We start from the raw sequence: 17,102 nt of genomic DNA on the forward strand, positions 1-17,102 counted from the left end.
GAAGGATGCTGTCACACACTACGTCACCTACCTTGGGGGGGCCTTGTACCAACTACACGTGGAGGGGAGCCGACCAAGCAGGACCATTAGAGACTTGGAAATCTTGAGTTGAACCTGGTGAGTGACTGAAGAAAAAACGTGTTAATTTCATTAAGGCAGAGAGGAGGAAAGGGGAAAAGGTGATAGGAAAGAAAGACAGAGTGAGGCAGAAAGTAAAGAGAGACGAAGAGGCTAAACAAAGCATCTTCATATGGTTTAGGCCAGAGTCCTGGGGAAAAAACAACTCCAGGAGCTTTCACCAAACAAGTGGCATTTGGTCCACTATGAGCAGACAAACTATCCCTCAGAGACAAAAAGAGTCTGCGGAATAGGTGGAGGCACATGTCCAGCACCCAGAACTTAGGCACTCTTTAAAACATAAAAAAAAAAATGTTTGTTTTTGAAAAATTTTAACACAGAGAGAATAAAACCTGTGGGCAGGTATTGTTATGAGCCCAAGGGAGATCTTAGTAGTCGGATCCCCTCTGCCTCCCTCTTTAGTGGGGAGGGGGAAGGAGATCCCGAGGTGTTATTTAGCTTTTTGTGGAGGCAGAAGAGAACTCGTAGTTTAAAGAGTCACGTATGCTTTCTAAAGCAAAGGTGTGCATGGGGCCTGCTAATAGCCCATGTACTAAATGTTATGGTGAAAACAGATCTCCCCAAAAAAATTAAATAAAAAAGAAAAGAAAAAAAGAAAAAGAAAAACAGAGTCCAGGATAGGCTAGAGTCCAGACCTCGGGACTAACGAGGAAAGAATTTAAAACCAAAGACAGAACTATTGCTGGTAAAATTAAAAAATTAAAATAAAAATATATAGAGGACCTTTGGAGCAAGAGCCCCACTCAGAAGGGTATAATGTACCTGGTCACCTCGACCTTAAGGAGGTGTGGAAGAAAGAGAAGGTTGCAGAGGTTGATTCATCGCTTCAGGTCAGGCTGTTGTCCTTTGTTCTCTTGGTCTTCGGCTTGATCCACAGGGGGGTCAGAAGACTCGTAGGAGATTACCGTTTTGCGGCGTTGAGAGTGTAGTTAGACATGTCCATGTCCACTTCCAGCGAGATGAGCTTCAGGGAGAGGAGGATTTTCTCTCCCTCCTGAAGACTGGAGAAGGAATACTGCTTGCTCTTGAAGGAGAATTTGACAGCGAATGGGAAGGCCCACCAGTACTTAATGTCCTTTTGGGAAAGGACTGAGAGTTGGGGTTTCAAGGCCCATCTCCTCTGGATTGTAGAGGGGGATAGGTCCGCAAAGATGAGAATTGGGTGACCTCGACATGTAATCTGTTTCATCGCTCTGGATTGCTTCATTATCTCCTCCTTGACCGAATAAAAGTGAGGGTTAGCAATGATTTCCCTAGGGGAACCAGCCTTCTGTGGAGGTCCCAGGGCTTGGTGCACTCTGTCCAATTCCAGAAGGTGCTGTGGGATGTTAGGGATTAAGGTTTTGATAATCTCCTGGGTAGCCTGGGGAACATCCGCAATGGACTCTGGGAGGTCTCTAAAGTTGTATCTTCTGGATCCGTTTTCAAGTTCGTTGATCCTAGAAATGGCTGAATCTAGCCTGTCTTGAATTGTCTGAATATGGTCTGAGTTCTGATTGGTGGCTGCCACTGTCATGTCCAGTTTGTTCTCAATGCCTTCCATCCTGGAACCCAGGTTTTGATAGTCTGCTTTAATGTCTCCTGTTATGTTTGCTGCTGTGGAGGCCAGGCCCTTCTCAAGTAATTCAGGTAGTTTCAGGAACAGATCTCCTGGCTGGAAGTACATGTCCTGTGTAGGGGTGGTAGAAACTGAGGCTCCCTGGTGTAAATGGAGTGGAGGCCCGGCAGGAGAAAAGTCACTGTCTAGTAGTGATTCCATACCTCTCAACTTTTGAACTTCAGAATGAGGGACACTTGAGGAAGGAAGTAACCTCACATAGCGTGCTGTGGCAAATGCGTGGTCAAACTTCTGACAGAGGGAGGAGCTCAAGGGTGCAGGGTTCTGGGATGAGCTATGTGCAGAATGCAGGGTTCTGACATGCGCTATATACAAAGTGTAGGGTTGTAGGATGAGCTATATACAGAGTGCAGGGTTCTGGGATGAGCTATGTACAGAGTGCAGGGTTGTAGGATGAACTATATACAGAGTGCAGGGTTGTAGGATGAGCTATATACAGAGTGAAGGGTTGTAGGAAGAACTATATACAGAGTGCAGGGTTTTGGCATGAGCTGCGTACAGAGTGCAGGGTTCTGGGATGAGCTGCGTACAGAGTGCAGGGTTCTGGGATGAGCTGCGTACAGAGTGCAGGGTTCTGGGATGAGCTGCGTACAGAGTGCAGGGTTCTGGCATGAGCTATGTACAGAGTGCAGGGTTCTGGGATGAGCTATATGCAGAGTGCAGGGTTCTGGGATGAGCTGCATGCAGAGTGCAAGGTTTTGGGATGAACTATGTACAGAGTGCAGGGTTCTGGGATGAGCTATGTACAGAGTGCAGGGTTCTGGGATGAGCTATGTACAGAGTGCACGGTTCTGGGATGAGCTATGTACAGAGTGCAGGGTTCTGGGATGAGCTATGTACAGAGTGCAGGGTTCTGGGATGAGCTATGTACAGAGTGCAGGGTTCTGGGATGAGCTGCATGCAGAGTGCAGGGTTCTGGGATAAGCTGCATGCAGAGTGCAGGGTTCTGGGATGAGCTATATACAGAGTGCAGGGTTCTGGGATGAGCTATATACAGAGTGCAGGGTTCTGGGATGAGCTATATACAGAGTGCAGGGTTCTGGGATGAGCTATATACAGAGTGCAGGGTTCTGGGATGAGCTATGTACAGAGTGCAGGGTTCTGGGATGAGCTATGTACAGAGTGCAGGGTTCTGGCATGAGCTATGTACAGAGCGCAGGCTTCTGGGATGAGCTGCGTACTGAGTGCAGGGTTCTGGAATGATCTATGTACTGAGTGCAGGGTTCCGAGATGAGCTATATACAGGGTGCAGGGTTCTGGGATGAGCTATATACGGGGTGCAGGGTACTGGGATGAGCTTTATACAGGCAGCAGCAGAGGCGTAATCATAATTAGAACCTTCAGGGCCCTGGTGCAAGAAACCATGAAGGGCCCCCCGACCTCCGGCCTGGACATGGTCAATAGAGCAGTGGACATGGTCAGTAGAGCAGTGGTCATGGACAGTAGAGCAGTGGACATGGTCAGTAGGGCAGTAGATTTTGTCAGTAGGGCAGTGGACGTGGTCAGTAGGGCAGTGGACATGGTCAGTAGGGCAGTGGACATGGTCAGTAGGGCAGTGGACATGGTCAATAGGGCAGTGGATGTGGTCAGTAGAGCAGTATACATGGCCAGTAGAGCAGTGGACATAATCAGTAGGGCAGTGGACGGGATCAGTAGTTTTTAATTTTTGTTATTTGATTGTTTTATTATTTTTTACCATTATATTTTATTTTACAATTTTATTTTTTACAGATTTTTTTTACAGTTTTTGATGGGAGGGGGTGGCAGTGAAGCGCAGTATGATGGGAGGGGTGGCAGTGGAGGGCAGTAGGATGGGAGGGGAGGTAGGGGAGGGCAGTATAATGGGAGGGGAGGCAGTGGAGGGCAGTATGATGGGATGGAGGGCAGTGTGATGGTAGGGGAGGTAGTGGAGGGCAGTATGATGGGAGGGGAGGCAGTGGAGGGCAGTAGGATGGGAGGGGAGGTAGGGGAGGGCAGTATAATGGGAGGGGAGGCAGTGGAGGGCAGTATGATGGGATGGAGGGCAGTGTGATGGTAGGGGAGGTAGTGGAGGGCAGTATGATGGGAGGGGAGGCAGTGGAGGGCAGTATGATGGGAGGGGTGGTAGCGGAGGGCAGTATGATGGAAGGGGTGGCAGTGGAGGGCAGTATGATGGAAGGGGTGGCAGTGGAGGGCAGTATGAAGGAAGGGGTGGCAGTGGAGGGCAGTATGATGGGAGAGGAGGTAGTGGAGGGCAGTGTGATGGGAGGGGTGGCAGTGGAGGGCAGTATGATGGAAGGAGTGGCAATTGAGGGCAGTATGATGGGAGAAGTGGTAATTGAGGGCAGTTTGATTGGAGGGGTGGCAGTGGAGGGCAGTATGATGAGAGCGGTGGCAATGGAGGGTAGTATGATGGGAGGGGTGGCAGTGGAGGGCAGTAGGATGGGATGGGAGGTAGGGGAGGGCAGTATGATGGGAGGGGTGGCAGTGGAGGGCAGTAGGATGGGATGGGAGGTAGGGGAGGGCAGTATAATGGGAGGGGAGGCAGTGGAGGGCAGTAAGATGGGGTGGAGGGCAGTATGATGGGAGGGGAGGTAGTGGAGGGCAGTATGATGGGAGGGGTGGCGGTGGAGGGCAGTACGATGGAAGGGGGGGGCAATTGAGGGCAGTATGATGGGAGGGGTGGCAGTGGAGGGCAGTATGATGGAAGGGGTGGCAGTGGAGGGCAGTATGATGGAAGGGGTGGCAGTGGAGGGCAGTATGATGGAAGGGGTTGCAGTGGAGGGCAGTAGGATGGGAGGGGAGGTAGGGGAGGGCAGTATAATGGGAGGGGAGGCAGTGGAGGGCAGTATGATGGGGTGGAGGGCAGTATAATGGGAGGGGAGGCAGTGGAGGGCAGTATGATGGGAGGGGTGGCAGTGGAGGGCAGTATGATGGAAGGGGTGGCAATTGAGGGCAGTATGATGGGAGGGTGGCAGTGGAGGGCAGTATGATGGAAGGAGTGGCAGTGGAGGGCAGTATGATGGGAGGGGAGGTAGTGGAGGGCAGTATGATAGAAGGGGTGGCAGTTGAGGGCAGTATGATGGGAGGGGTGGTAGTGGAGGGCAGTTTGATTGAAGGTGGGGAAGAGGGATGGAGTGACATGGGGTGTCTCAGGGAGCCCTGACCAATCCCCAAAAAGGATTGGCAAGGGGCAGGCTTACTTGATATACCCAGGGTCAGCCTACTGGGAGGAGTTTTTGTCAGGTGGAAGAACTGAGAGATGGAGTGTTAGGCTGTCGGGGGGGCCTTTGAGGGAGCCCCCCTGTCTGGGGGGGGGGTGACCTTGGGCCAGGGGCTCGGAGCTGGATGGGAACCCCTCCATACAACCCAAGTTAGGGGTGTCCTGAACAGGAGCAGAAGAGGACAGTGGGGAACACTGCCGGGCAAATCTTCAGGAAGGATTCACCTGTTTTTCGGTGAATAACAGGCACAGTTGGGAGATCTGGGAGAGGCATGCCAGGAGTGGATGTAGAGCCAGAGGGAGAGACTGTGATGTTACTGGCGTTGAAGTCGGGCTGTTGTAGCCAGGAGGGCTGGCAGAGTTCGAACAGGACTGACTGGAACCAGTAGTCCACCTAGATACAGCTAGCACAAAAGGACATTTTTTCTTGCTATTGGTTGCTACACCGAAGGGGACCACGGTCCCCTGCCAGCAAATGGCGAATCCACAAAGTTGACCTAATTCAGAGTTGGGCCTAACCATGTGCTAGCTGTGATAGAAACCAAGTATTGAACAGGAGAGGAAGTAACAGTTCATCAAGAAGCGTTGTGCTGGAGGAGTCTGGGGCTTTAGAGACTGTGAATAGAGGTTCCAATCTACATTTCGTTGATTAAATAGTATTGATCTGGGCATCCCATATTCCCTTTACCCCATCCAAGTTCAATCCCTCAATAAAACAACAAAAACAAGCTGATGGACTGTTCATTGTCTAGTGGAGAGTGACTGGAAGTGAATGCCAGGCTGGGCAGGGTGACAGGTGGAACTACTACACTCAGTTGCCCCACTGGGGTACCGCTACATAGTGAAGTTCTTTTTAATGTTAAATAGCTTAAGGTTAGTGATTCCCAATACCTACCTTTACACCTTTTCTCGGTTCACTGTTGTATCTCTCCTCTATCAGCTTCATATCTTCCTGGAACTTCTGGTACCCACCCGGTTTGTTGGAGTACAAGTCTTGTCGCAGGGCTTCCTCAAGCTCTCTAGAATGTTTTTTGATGAGCTGATCACAGTAATTGTGAGATGCTACTTCATTCTTCTTAGAAAATTCTCTCTTTTTCTCTTTTGTATTCCGCTGTTTGGGAGTAAAGCAGTGAGAGGTGAGGATAGTGGGTCATATGATTTTTAAAATGCAGTAAGCATCTACTCCCGGTGGAACAAAATGGATCACCAGTGCCAATGACAGTGACAGTTCTGGATAACTACTTCAGGGAACCAAAGAATACATTGTTGTACAGCATTTTACTCAATTTTTACCTTATTTATTGTATATTTAAAACCAAAATATTTTTTTATTTTCTTTTAGAGACTTGTCAATGAAACAACTGTCTCATTGTAAGACTTTTCTTGATGTCCTGGTGACTATTTTTAAACCCTTTGCTGTCTAGGGAAATTTTTAAATTTTTCTGTAAACATGTTAAATTCAGCAAAAAGAATTTTAGTGAACACAAACAATATATAATATAATATAATTTCTTGCTCCTGATGAAAGACCTTGAAACGCGTAGAGCCAACAACAACCTAGTGTATACAACGATGCATCTGTTCAGGCCGCTCCAATACAATTGTTTTTCCCTTTTTTCAAATTTTATTTTTGATTTCCTAACCTGCATATTTATCAATCTAATCATGTAATCATGTTCTAAATATTTTTTTATATTTCATATCATGTATTGATTCCTTGTTGGAATATGTATTTATGTATATTTTTCTGGCTTCAATGAATTGTAAAGTTATACAAATGGTTATATATAGCAAAATGCATTGAATTATTTGAACATAAAAACTTTATGATAATCTGAATTCATTAAAAGCTAATTTTTTTCATTTTATTACTGCTCCCGTGTGCTTACATAAAGTCCCGCCATTTGCTCCTTTTTTTTTTATCTACTTGGGATGGAGGGGGGGGTACCTGAGCGGCCCCCCTATACCTCACTCAAAGTCCCACCAATGCTCTCTCTTTATACATAATATAATACCAAGTTTTTGGTAAAATAAAAAAAGATGGGGCTTTGTTAAGCAAAACATACACCAAAGATGTCAAGACTCAAAATTGCTTGGGAATGTAAAATGGCAAAAAGCAAAGGTGCCTAATATATTTAATAGGTAAAAGCTTTTACAGGTTATCAGTTTAGGGTTAGTTTTGAAAGATGGCCCTAGAATTATTGCTCTCATTCTCATATTTGTGTGGATACGTCACATGTGTGCTACAATTGCTGTTTACATATACATATGTGCAAAATGGGGAAATGGGGGTGCTTTTAATTTTTTACAACTATTCTTATTTATTTTATTAAAATGTATTTTTTTACACTTTTTTTCCATTAAACTTCATAGCTATCATAAAGGGGCTAACAAGCCCACTATGTAGGCCAATCAAGTTCCTCCACCCCAAACTCGCTCATGTCTTTATGGACCTTGCTTTGTGCACTGGTGCGCAGTCATATTGGAACAGGAAGGGGCCGTCCCCAAACTGTTCCCACAAAGTTGGAAGCATGAAATTGTCCAAAATGTCTTGGTATGCTGACGCCTTAAGAGTTCCCTTCACTGGAACTAGAAGGGGTCACACCAAACCCTTGAAAAACAACCCCCACACTATAATCCCCCCTCCACCAAATGATGAATTAGAGCAGAGACTACGAGCCAGGCCTTCTCGTACAACATCAGTGCCTGACCTCACAAATGCACCTCTGGAAGAATGGTCAAACATTCATGATGTTGGGCGATGAGGCCTAGGTTGCAGTCTCCGCTCTAATTCATCCCAAAGGTGTTCTATTGGGTTGAGGTCAGGACTCTGTGCAGGCCTGTCAAGTTCCTCCACCCCAAACTCACACATCCATGTCTTTATGGACCTTGCTTTGTGCACTGGACCAAATAATTTGGTGGAGGGGGGATTATGGTGTGGGGTTGTTTTTTAGGGATTGGGCTTGGCCCCTTAGTTCCAGTGAAGGGAACTCTTAAGGCGTCAGCATACTAAGACATTTTGGACAACTTTAAGGGAACAGTTTGGGGATGGCCCCTTCCAGTTCCAACATGACTGTGCATCAGTGCACAAAGCAAGGTCCATAAAGACATGGATGAGCGAGTTTGGGATGGAGGAACTTGACTGGCCTGCACAGAGTCTTGATTTCAACCCGATAGAACACCTTTGGCATGAATTAAAGCGGAGACTGTGAGCCTTCTCATCCAACATCAGTGCCTGACCTCACAAATGCGCTTTTGGAAAAATGGTCAAACATTCCCATAGACACACTCCTAAACCTTGTGGACGGCCTTCCCAGAAGAGTTGAAGCTGTTATAGCTGCAAAGGGTGGGCCAACTCAATATTGAACCCTACGGACTCAGACTGGTGTGACAGGAGTCGCTTTGGGCGGGGGGCTGGTGGAACCCAGCTTACTTTGGAGAGCAGTGGAAGCTCCTTGTCCAGCTCCCCCGGCCTCTCCTATGTGTGAATTATCCTGTGTCTATTAGGGACTGAGAACCCCAGTTGGGTCTGCCTAACCCAACTCACCGTACAACCACACCGGACTCAGCATTTCCTTTTGACACTGTTGTCCTGGATTCTGCGTGTGTGGTTTGTGCTGAAGGAATGAAGGGGCTTTTTCACTTTGGACAGTAATATTCCTGAATAATATACCTCAAGGAATATATGAAGATACATTTCAACTTTCCAACGGCTGGACTATTGTATGAGCTTGATCTCATAAACTGTTGTAGTCTTTTTCCTAGGTTGTTTGAAGTGTGACTGCTGTCCCATGTTCCTAAGTTACCAGGCAGTCACACTTCCCCCAGCCAGGCTTGTGGAACTAATATCGGCCACCATTGTTAACATGCCCGTCTCCTCTTTACTGATTGTATTATGTGTATCTTGCAGGAAGACCGGGGGCAGGGAGGAGAGGGGAGGGGGTATTTCCTCCAACAGCCTCCCTGCTGATAAAGTGGTCTATTGTTGAAATCTTTGAATACCTGTGTGTCTCTTATTGCTGATTGGACAGTTTAGCCCGCCCTAAATCAAAGTCCAAAAATCGATGTCCCCTGAGTGTTACCTCTGTGTACATGTGTTTGAATCTGATGTTTTTCCACCCTACACTGCTGTCTCGACAAGTGACTGGGTGGGCTAAGGGACGTTGGATCATGCTGGTACCGGACAGATGATGCATATGAGGCGGACAGACATATCTTGAGTACGGGGGTCCGTCACAACTGGGATGCCATTAAAGTTTATGTGCGTGTAAAGGCAGATGTCCCAATACTTTATATATATAAAAATGACTATAAAGAGGAGGCATGCTTACCATAAACTGTCTATGGTAACTAAGTTCAGAGTCATTGAAGGACTTGTTCATGAATATTTGAGTAGCTTCTTCCTCACACTGTGCGCTCAGCTCTATAAACTCCTCGAGTGTCTCTGTGGGAAATTTTCCTCTTTTTCTCATCATCTTCTCATAGTGTTCAGTTGCCTCCTGGACAGCCTCCTTGTTCTCCATCTCCGATACTCTCATCACAGTGTCCTCCATACACACAACACTGGAAGAAGTGATGTCTTCTGTGTACTTATACACCAGTTGCCCCAGTACTATACATGGGATATATGTAAAAGAGAATAAAGGTGCTTAAGCATTACACCCAAAGAAGACTGGTGGAGATTACGTTGGTGTAAATCTTGACCAATATTATATCAAAAATATCAGTCCTTAGTGGCTCAACCCTCATATAATGCTGCAAAAAAGAAACAGTTGACTAATGCATGAATGCTAAAAAGTATTTTTAATACATGCCCTAAAATATACAAATATATAGTTTAAGAGCACCCTCATTAAAAAAAATTGAGTTGCACCATTGCAAGCACCCTGCCACCACAATCTGAAAATCTAGGTGTAATGACACCCCGAGTATGAAAGGAGTTAAAGCCGTTTAGGACATTCCATTTCCGAACACAAAGGCAGCTACCGAACGCTCCAATCAGCCGAACAAGAAACCCATACGAATAATTCCCCCCCCCAAGTACGAGACGAGGCTCTGTACGGAGGGTCAAACAGGAATCAGACTCCTTTATTAGAACCAGAATACAGTCTTATATACCGTAGAAGAGGAGGTCCCCCCCTCCTGATCATATTACTCTAACAATACAACTGTAACCAGAAACAGAATTAACATGAACTAATTAACTAATCCCTTAAAGCAGCCGATGTGACTCTGTGCCCTCCTGAGCATTGTATGATTAATCAGGATTTCACTACAGGTCAGACTTCTTGTCACCGAGCCTCACAAATTAATATAAACAAAGGACACCTTCTCACAATAGCAGGAGCTAATTACAATTAACAATACAAATAGTGATCCCCCCTCTCCTCAGCCTAGTAGGCAACAAACTATAGTAGGAGTAGACTGTCTGGCTCCTACCCAGTTCTAGAGGCCAATGTGATCAGCTCTCTCAACTAACATGTTGAGTTCAGAATCAAACAAACCAAGAATAGTCTTTACATATACACTGGGAGATATTGTGGATAAATATTACTGTCCCATTTTAAGTAATCCAAGATATATTTTCTCAGTCACCCTGTGCCCAAAAGTGACTCCCATCACACTAGGCCTAGGCGAGAATGATGTGTACTCTGCTACAGCAGCCTCCAGGGATATCCACATCTCTCCCTCCCTTCCACTCCAGCTCTTCATCCCTCCACCTCCTTCCTTCTATTTCTCCCTTCCCTTCTCTCCATCTCTCTCTTTGTAAGATGATGATGATGATTACTATTATTATTCCCCTCCATCTTTCCCTCCCTTTACCTCCATCTCCCCCCACCCTTTTCTCCCATCTCTCCCTCTTCCCCTCCATATCTACCTTCCTTCCCCTCTATCTCTCCATCCATTCCCCTCTATCTCTTTCTTCGTTCACCTCCTTCCCTTCATCTCTCCCTTCTGTCCCCTCCCTCTTTTTCCCCCTTCTCTTCTTCTCATCCTTGTTTCACCTCCATCTCTCTCCCCCTTACCCCTCATCCCTTCCACCATTCCCTTCCATCTTTCCCTCCCTTCACTTCCTTCTATCCTACCCTTTCATCCCCTCTCTCCCTCTACTCCCCTCCATCAATTTCTCCCTTCACCTCCATGTCTCCCTTCCTTTCCCTCCACCTCTCCCCCCATTTCCTTCCATCTCTTCTCTCTTCAACCCCTTCTCTCCATCTCTCCCTCCCTTCCCCTCCATCTCTCCCTCCTTTCCCCTTCTTCTCTTCCTCTCTTCATCTCTCCATTACTTCCCCATCATCCCTTTCCCCATTCCCCTTCACCTCTCCCTCCATTATCCTTCATCTCTCCTTTCTTTCCCTTCCTTTCCTCCATTCCCCTCCATTTCTCCTTTCCTTCCCCTCCATCACTTCCGTCCTTCACTTTACCTCCTTCCCTCCATCTCTCCTGTCCTTCACCTTTATCTCTTCCTCCCTTCCCCTCCTTCTCTCCATTTTCCTCTAGGTCATCCTCCCTTCCCCTTCCTCTCTTCTTCCCTTCCCCTCTATCTGTCCCTCCCTTCCCATCCATCTCTCCATCCCTTCTCCCTCATCTCTCCTTCCATTCTCCTTCATCTCTTCCTCCCTTCCCCTCCTTCTCTCCATTTTCCTCTAGGTCATCCTCCCTTCCCCTTCCTCTCTTCTTCCCTTCCCCTCTATCTGTCCCTCCCTTCCCATCCATCTCTCCATCCCTTCTCCCTCATCTCTCCCTCCATTCTACTCCATCTCTTTCTCGCTTCACCTCTATTTCTCATTTCCTTTCCCTCCATCGCTTCCCCTCATTCCCTCTATTCCCCTCTATCTCTCCCTCCTTCCTTCCATTAATTTCTATCTCTCACTCCCTTCCCTCCATACCTCTCCTTGCCTCCATCCTTTTCCATTTCTCCCCCATTCCCTCACTCTTCCCTTCTCCCTCCTCATGCCCTCCCTCTCCATCTCTCCTTCTCTACTTTTTTTTTTCTTTCTTTATCTTTCCCTCTCCATCTTGTTGCATCCTTCTCTTTCCTTCCATGTATCTCTCTCCTATTCCCTGTCTGCTGAATTTATTGTTGTCTCTCCCTCTTTCCTTTGCCTCTATACAACTCCTCCCCCCTCTTCCCTTATCCCTCAACCACTCTCTCTCTCCTTCAATCTTTCCCCAGCTCTCTGTTCTCCCTGCTTCTTCCCCCTCACTCTCTATCTCACACTCCTTGCTTTATCTCTTTTCCGTCTCTCCCCTCACTTTCTCTTTCCTTCTTCTTCTCCTTCCATTACGCCCCTTTCCCCCCCAACACCACCACCACCACTACCTTTTTCCTTTCCATCTCTCCAGCTCTATCAATCTCTTTTCCTCCCTGCCTCAATTCATGTATCACTCTTCCTTTGCTCTTCTCTATATACCATACTTTTTCCTCTCTTCCCGTCTCTATTTCTTTTTTCGTCTCCTTGTCACCCTGTTTCTCCTCTTCTTCTCCCACTCTTTCTCCATGTTTTCTTCCTCCGTCTCTACTCTCTTATGGCAGATACACTTACTTTCCCCAGACACGAGTTTGATGTCATCCAAGACTTTAACTTCAGAATTTTTGTAAATGTAGTCACAGAATTTCTGACACTGATCCACGAAGCTAGAAGCGAGCTCTTCATCTTTCACTGTGTCCATCTTCTGAAGAACCTTTTTATCTCCAGAGGGAAGGTCAAACACAAAACAGTTGCGGGTGCTGAAATACATACGGATGGCATCCCGGCAGCGATTGTACTCTTGTATATTTGAAGTCCCCTCTGTACTCTCCCCTTGAAAGAATTAAATAATGAAAAGGCAAAGAATGTCAGTCATAAAAAGCAATGACATCGTAAAGGGAAATTTTACATAGAAAATGGAAATATTTCTCTAAAATGAACAGAATTCCCATCTTGTCATAGGAACATGTGGCCAATTGGAGGATAACCACTTGAAGAATGGCATGTTAAACCCCTTCTTGTCTAGGGGTCAAGGTTTTTGTTTAACATTTTTTAATTGAAACGGTTTCCCTCAGTTTTTAAATTTAAAACTTTGCAAATAAATAATCTTTCCTCATAAATTTAGAGCAACATATATTCTGCTACATTTATTATTTGGTAAGAAAAACAAAATAAAAAATTGTGAGTTATTTATTCTGTTTGAAAATTATATAAACTACAAACTATATATATTTGAAATATATTTATTTAATAATCAGATATACAGGAAAAAAAAATGGAAAAAAAAAAAAAGAGCACATGATATCTTTTGAGCCTCAGACACCAAATGTCCCAATGTGGTACAGAGGGGGTTATAACATAACTTGATAATAGGTGACAGAGTATGTAGCCTGGAGAGTGACAAGGAAGAGGTTGGGTCTATCCCCGTTATTTCATGGCATCTTCCTATACATGCTGTAACGACACCCCGAGTATAAAAGGGGTTAAAGTCGTTTAGGACATTCCATTCCCGAACACAAAGGCAGCTACCGAACACTACAATCAGCCGAACAAGGAACCCATACAAATAATTCTCCCCCCAAGTACGAGGCGAGGCTCTGTTTTGAGGTTCAAGCAGGAATGAATCTTTATTTTGAGATCTCACACAAATATATACAGCAGGATGAAAATACAACCTGTAAGCAGACACCTAATTAACATGAGCTAATTATCTAATCCTTTAGACAGCCTAGGTGACCCAGGGACATGACCTTTAGGACAGACTTCATGTCTCCTAGCTCACCGACTATACAATACACATTATCATACATCTCAACACAGAACTCCTTCAGACAATTGCAGGGTTAATTAGCACACTGGATGAAAAGACTCTTTAGAAGCTGTGACAAGTCATACTAGACTAATTTACATTATAGCAGACACAGACAGAGACAGGTGGCTGGAATTGACATCAGCATCTCCTCACAGTATGTGTCCCAACAGTATGAATCAGTCACTATTTGTAATATGGCAAATACAGGGTGCCCAGGGTCTGTGTCTCTTGGGGGGGATATGGACCCGAATCTAAAGTAATGCCACCTCAAGGGTCCCCAGGCATACAGCTCACAAAGAGCACCGTTCGCCCAAATGCCAGGGCCCATAATTGGTAGGCAAGAGGCTAGCATCCAGTCCCCTCCAAAAGCCTCTATCCCGGCTAGGTCGGTCACACATGCCAACACAATGTTTCTCCAATGCGTTAATTACAAAGATTTTATGTCTTGGATTCCAAAAGGTCTTATTTTTGCAATGTCTTTATTCTATATAGTGACGTACAAGCTGAAATCGTATGCAGAGCACAGCAGTTCCACCTCCATTCTCACCACCCATTCTACCACCACCAACTTGTGAACTATCTAAAGTCCTGTTACTCAGATAAAATTGATTCTTTCAAGCTTTCCATAGTAGGCTGAATTAACAAAAAGTTTTTATTCTGTCTTCAAGATTTACCATTTGTTAAATAATAACTTTATGATCTCTATCAGGAAATCCCTTGGGGCAAGGACTTTCTGGATGATCCTTTGGTCGACAAGCTTGTTGAAGGCTACCTCAAAGTTCATCAGCTAAACATCAGTGGGGTATGGATGAAGGCCCAATTTAATCTTTTGTACTGGTCAATCATTCCTTTTCTCATCAATAAAGTAAACCCTCACTTGTCTTCTTGCCCTTAGTGTGGCTTATCATGTCCGAACTTGGTCTACTGCTTTTGGATCTATCATGATAACTAAATTTTCTCCATTTTCTGGGATCACATTTTTAATTATATCTATAAGGTGACCAACATATCTTCCCCAAAGAGCCACTACTGTGTCTCTTCAACTACGGTAAAGGTACTCCCCTCATCTCCCCAAATCTCCCCGCCTTCTCAATGGGTTCAAATTTGTCTTCTGACAGCTCATATAGCAATCCTCAAATCTTTGACAGTTTCTGTTGCTCCATCAGTTGCTACTGTAAAGAAAGAGCTGAAAGTACTAATATATGCAGAAAGAATGGATGCAATCATAGAAAACTTTGGTCCAACTAAGCTCTTCTTTACTAGAATGAAGTTGTACTTGGAGTCCTCTTTGAAATGTCCATTCTTGTGTCCACTTTCCAATACATGGACTGGTAAGCCTAGGTAAACCTCACAAATTCACTTGGCAAACTGAAACTTCCATAGGTGACATATATTGATGCTCAGCCAATATCTCCTCCAACTGAGGATTTTCTGTGGGCTCTTCTAGTATACCTGATATCTTAATCATTTGTTCCTGTGAGCAACACTTGTATTTTATCTGTTTACTTTATACACATGCAATGTTACTGGTGCTTTAGCTTATAATCGAGTCAAGCCTACTAAGGGCGATGACATTGAATCTCACTCTTTTTCTGTTGCTATGGGGGAGCCTATTTGTAGGTCCTTCCCTCTCTGGTGGGGGGCCTATCAATCTACGGTCTCTTATCTATGAACTAATCCACGCCTTCACTAGTGCTAGTTGAGGGTTGAATTTCAATGGTATTTTTTCCCAGATCACCATATGCAATTTTACTTTTCTTCTGTCATTTTTTGGCTGTCAGCTCTTTGATGTTATCATTTGTAATACTGCATGTTGTATTATGTTCATTGGTATTTCCAATGTCATATTTATGGTGTTTACATGCAAGAATACAAAATCCTAACTGAAAATGTGACAACACAACTATTTATCAAACAAAGGTGATTTGGTTAATATATGAACGTCACACAGTATTTTATCATTTATCCATTTTTTATACCCAGTAATACGTACCCAACCTGCAACAGTATCTCAATTATTACTCACATTCCTGAGGTAGCAGAGCATTCTCCAGGTACTCATCCTCTGTGATCTCCTTTCCATCCAACTCCAGCATCAAGGTGAAATCTCTCACTGCCCAAATGAATGCAGGAAAGTGTCTGGAAAACTGTCCCTCATCATTCTCATTGTCCTTAGATTTTACCTTAATCATTCCAGCCAGCTCCCCCACAAAACTAATTTTGAGTTAAGGATGTACAAGTCATGTTACTTTTTCAAAGGTTCTATATGTTAATCCTACCACAACAATGGACTAGGGGTGAGCCGAGCTGCCCTGGGTTCAGTTCTAGCAGGGTTAGTGAACATGAAAAATTCATATATACAGTATCTCACAAAAGTGAGTACACCCCTCACATTTTTGTAAATATTTCATTATATCTTTTCATGTGACAACACTGAAGAAATTGCACTCTGCTACAATGTAAAGTAGTGAGTGTACAGCTTGTATAACAGTGTAAATTTGCTGTCCCCTCAAAATAACTCAACACACATGATGACAACACGGAGCTGGTGGATGTTAGAGACCTTGCGCTCCTCCACCTTCCGTTTGAGGATGCCCCACAGATGCTCAATAGGGTTTAGGTCTGGAGACATGCTTGGCCAGTCCATCACCTTTACCCTCAGCTTCTTTAACAAGGCAGTGGTCGTCTTGGAGGTGTGTTTGGGGTCATTATCTTGTTGGAATGATCTGAATGATCATGCTCTGCTTCAGTATGTCACAGTACATGTTGGCATTCATGGTTCCCTCAATGATCTGTAGCTCCCCAGTGCCGGCAGCACTCATGCAGCCTTAGACCATGACACTCCCACCACCATGCTTGACTGTAGACAAGACACACTTGTCTTTTTACTCCTCACCTGGTTTCTGTCACACACGCTTGACACCATCTGAACCAAATAAGTTTATCTTGGACTCATCATACCACAGGACATGGTTCCAGTAATCCATGTCCTTAGTCTGCTTGTCTTCAGCAAACTCTTTGCAGGCTTTCTTGTGCATCATCTTTAGAAGAGGCCTCCTTCTGGGACAACAGCCATGCAGACCAATTTGATTCAGTGTGCGGAGTATGGTCTGAGCACTGACAGGCTGACCTGTCTGAAGCAATGCTGGCAGCACTCATACGTCTATTTCCCAAACACAACCTCTGGATATGATTGTGAGCACGTGCACTCAACCTCTTTGGTCGACCATGGTGAGGCCTGTTCTGAGTGGAACCTGTCCTGTTAAACCGTTGTATGGTCTTGGCCACCGTGCTGCAGCTTAGTTTTTAGGGTCTTGGCAATCTTCTTATAGCCTAGTCCATCTTTATGAAGAACAGCAA

At 45.2% G+C, this 17,102-nt stretch overlaps 1 protein-coding gene across 2 annotated transcripts in view; it reads right to left on the reverse strand.

Moving 5' to 3' along the window:
- The window catches only part of LOC141148192 (guanylate-binding protein 5-like), a 123,605-nt gene that overhangs the window by 43,868 nt on the left and 62,635 nt on the right, over positions 1–17,102 (reverse strand). For both annotated transcript variants that reach the window (XM_073635402.1, XM_073635401.1), the window contains exons 5-8: positions 15,769–15,956; positions 12,506–12,763; positions 9,290–9,570; positions 5,854–6,069 (exon numbers count right to left, since the gene is read on the reverse strand). In XM_073635402.1, the coding sequence (XP_073491503.1) occupies positions 5,854–6,069; positions 9,290–9,570; positions 12,506–12,763; positions 15,769–15,956 (943 nt within the window). The remainder of the gene's footprint in view (positions 1–5,853; positions 6,070–9,289; positions 9,571–12,505; positions 12,764–15,768; positions 15,957–17,102) is intronic.

The sequence above is a fragment of the Aquarana catesbeiana genome, linkage group LG06 (genome assembly GCF_042186555.1).
Source record: "Aquarana catesbeiana isolate 2022-GZ linkage group LG06, ASM4218655v1, whole genome shotgun sequence".
NCBI classification, from domain to species: Eukaryota; Metazoa; Chordata; class Amphibia; order Anura; family Ranidae; genus Aquarana; species Aquarana catesbeiana.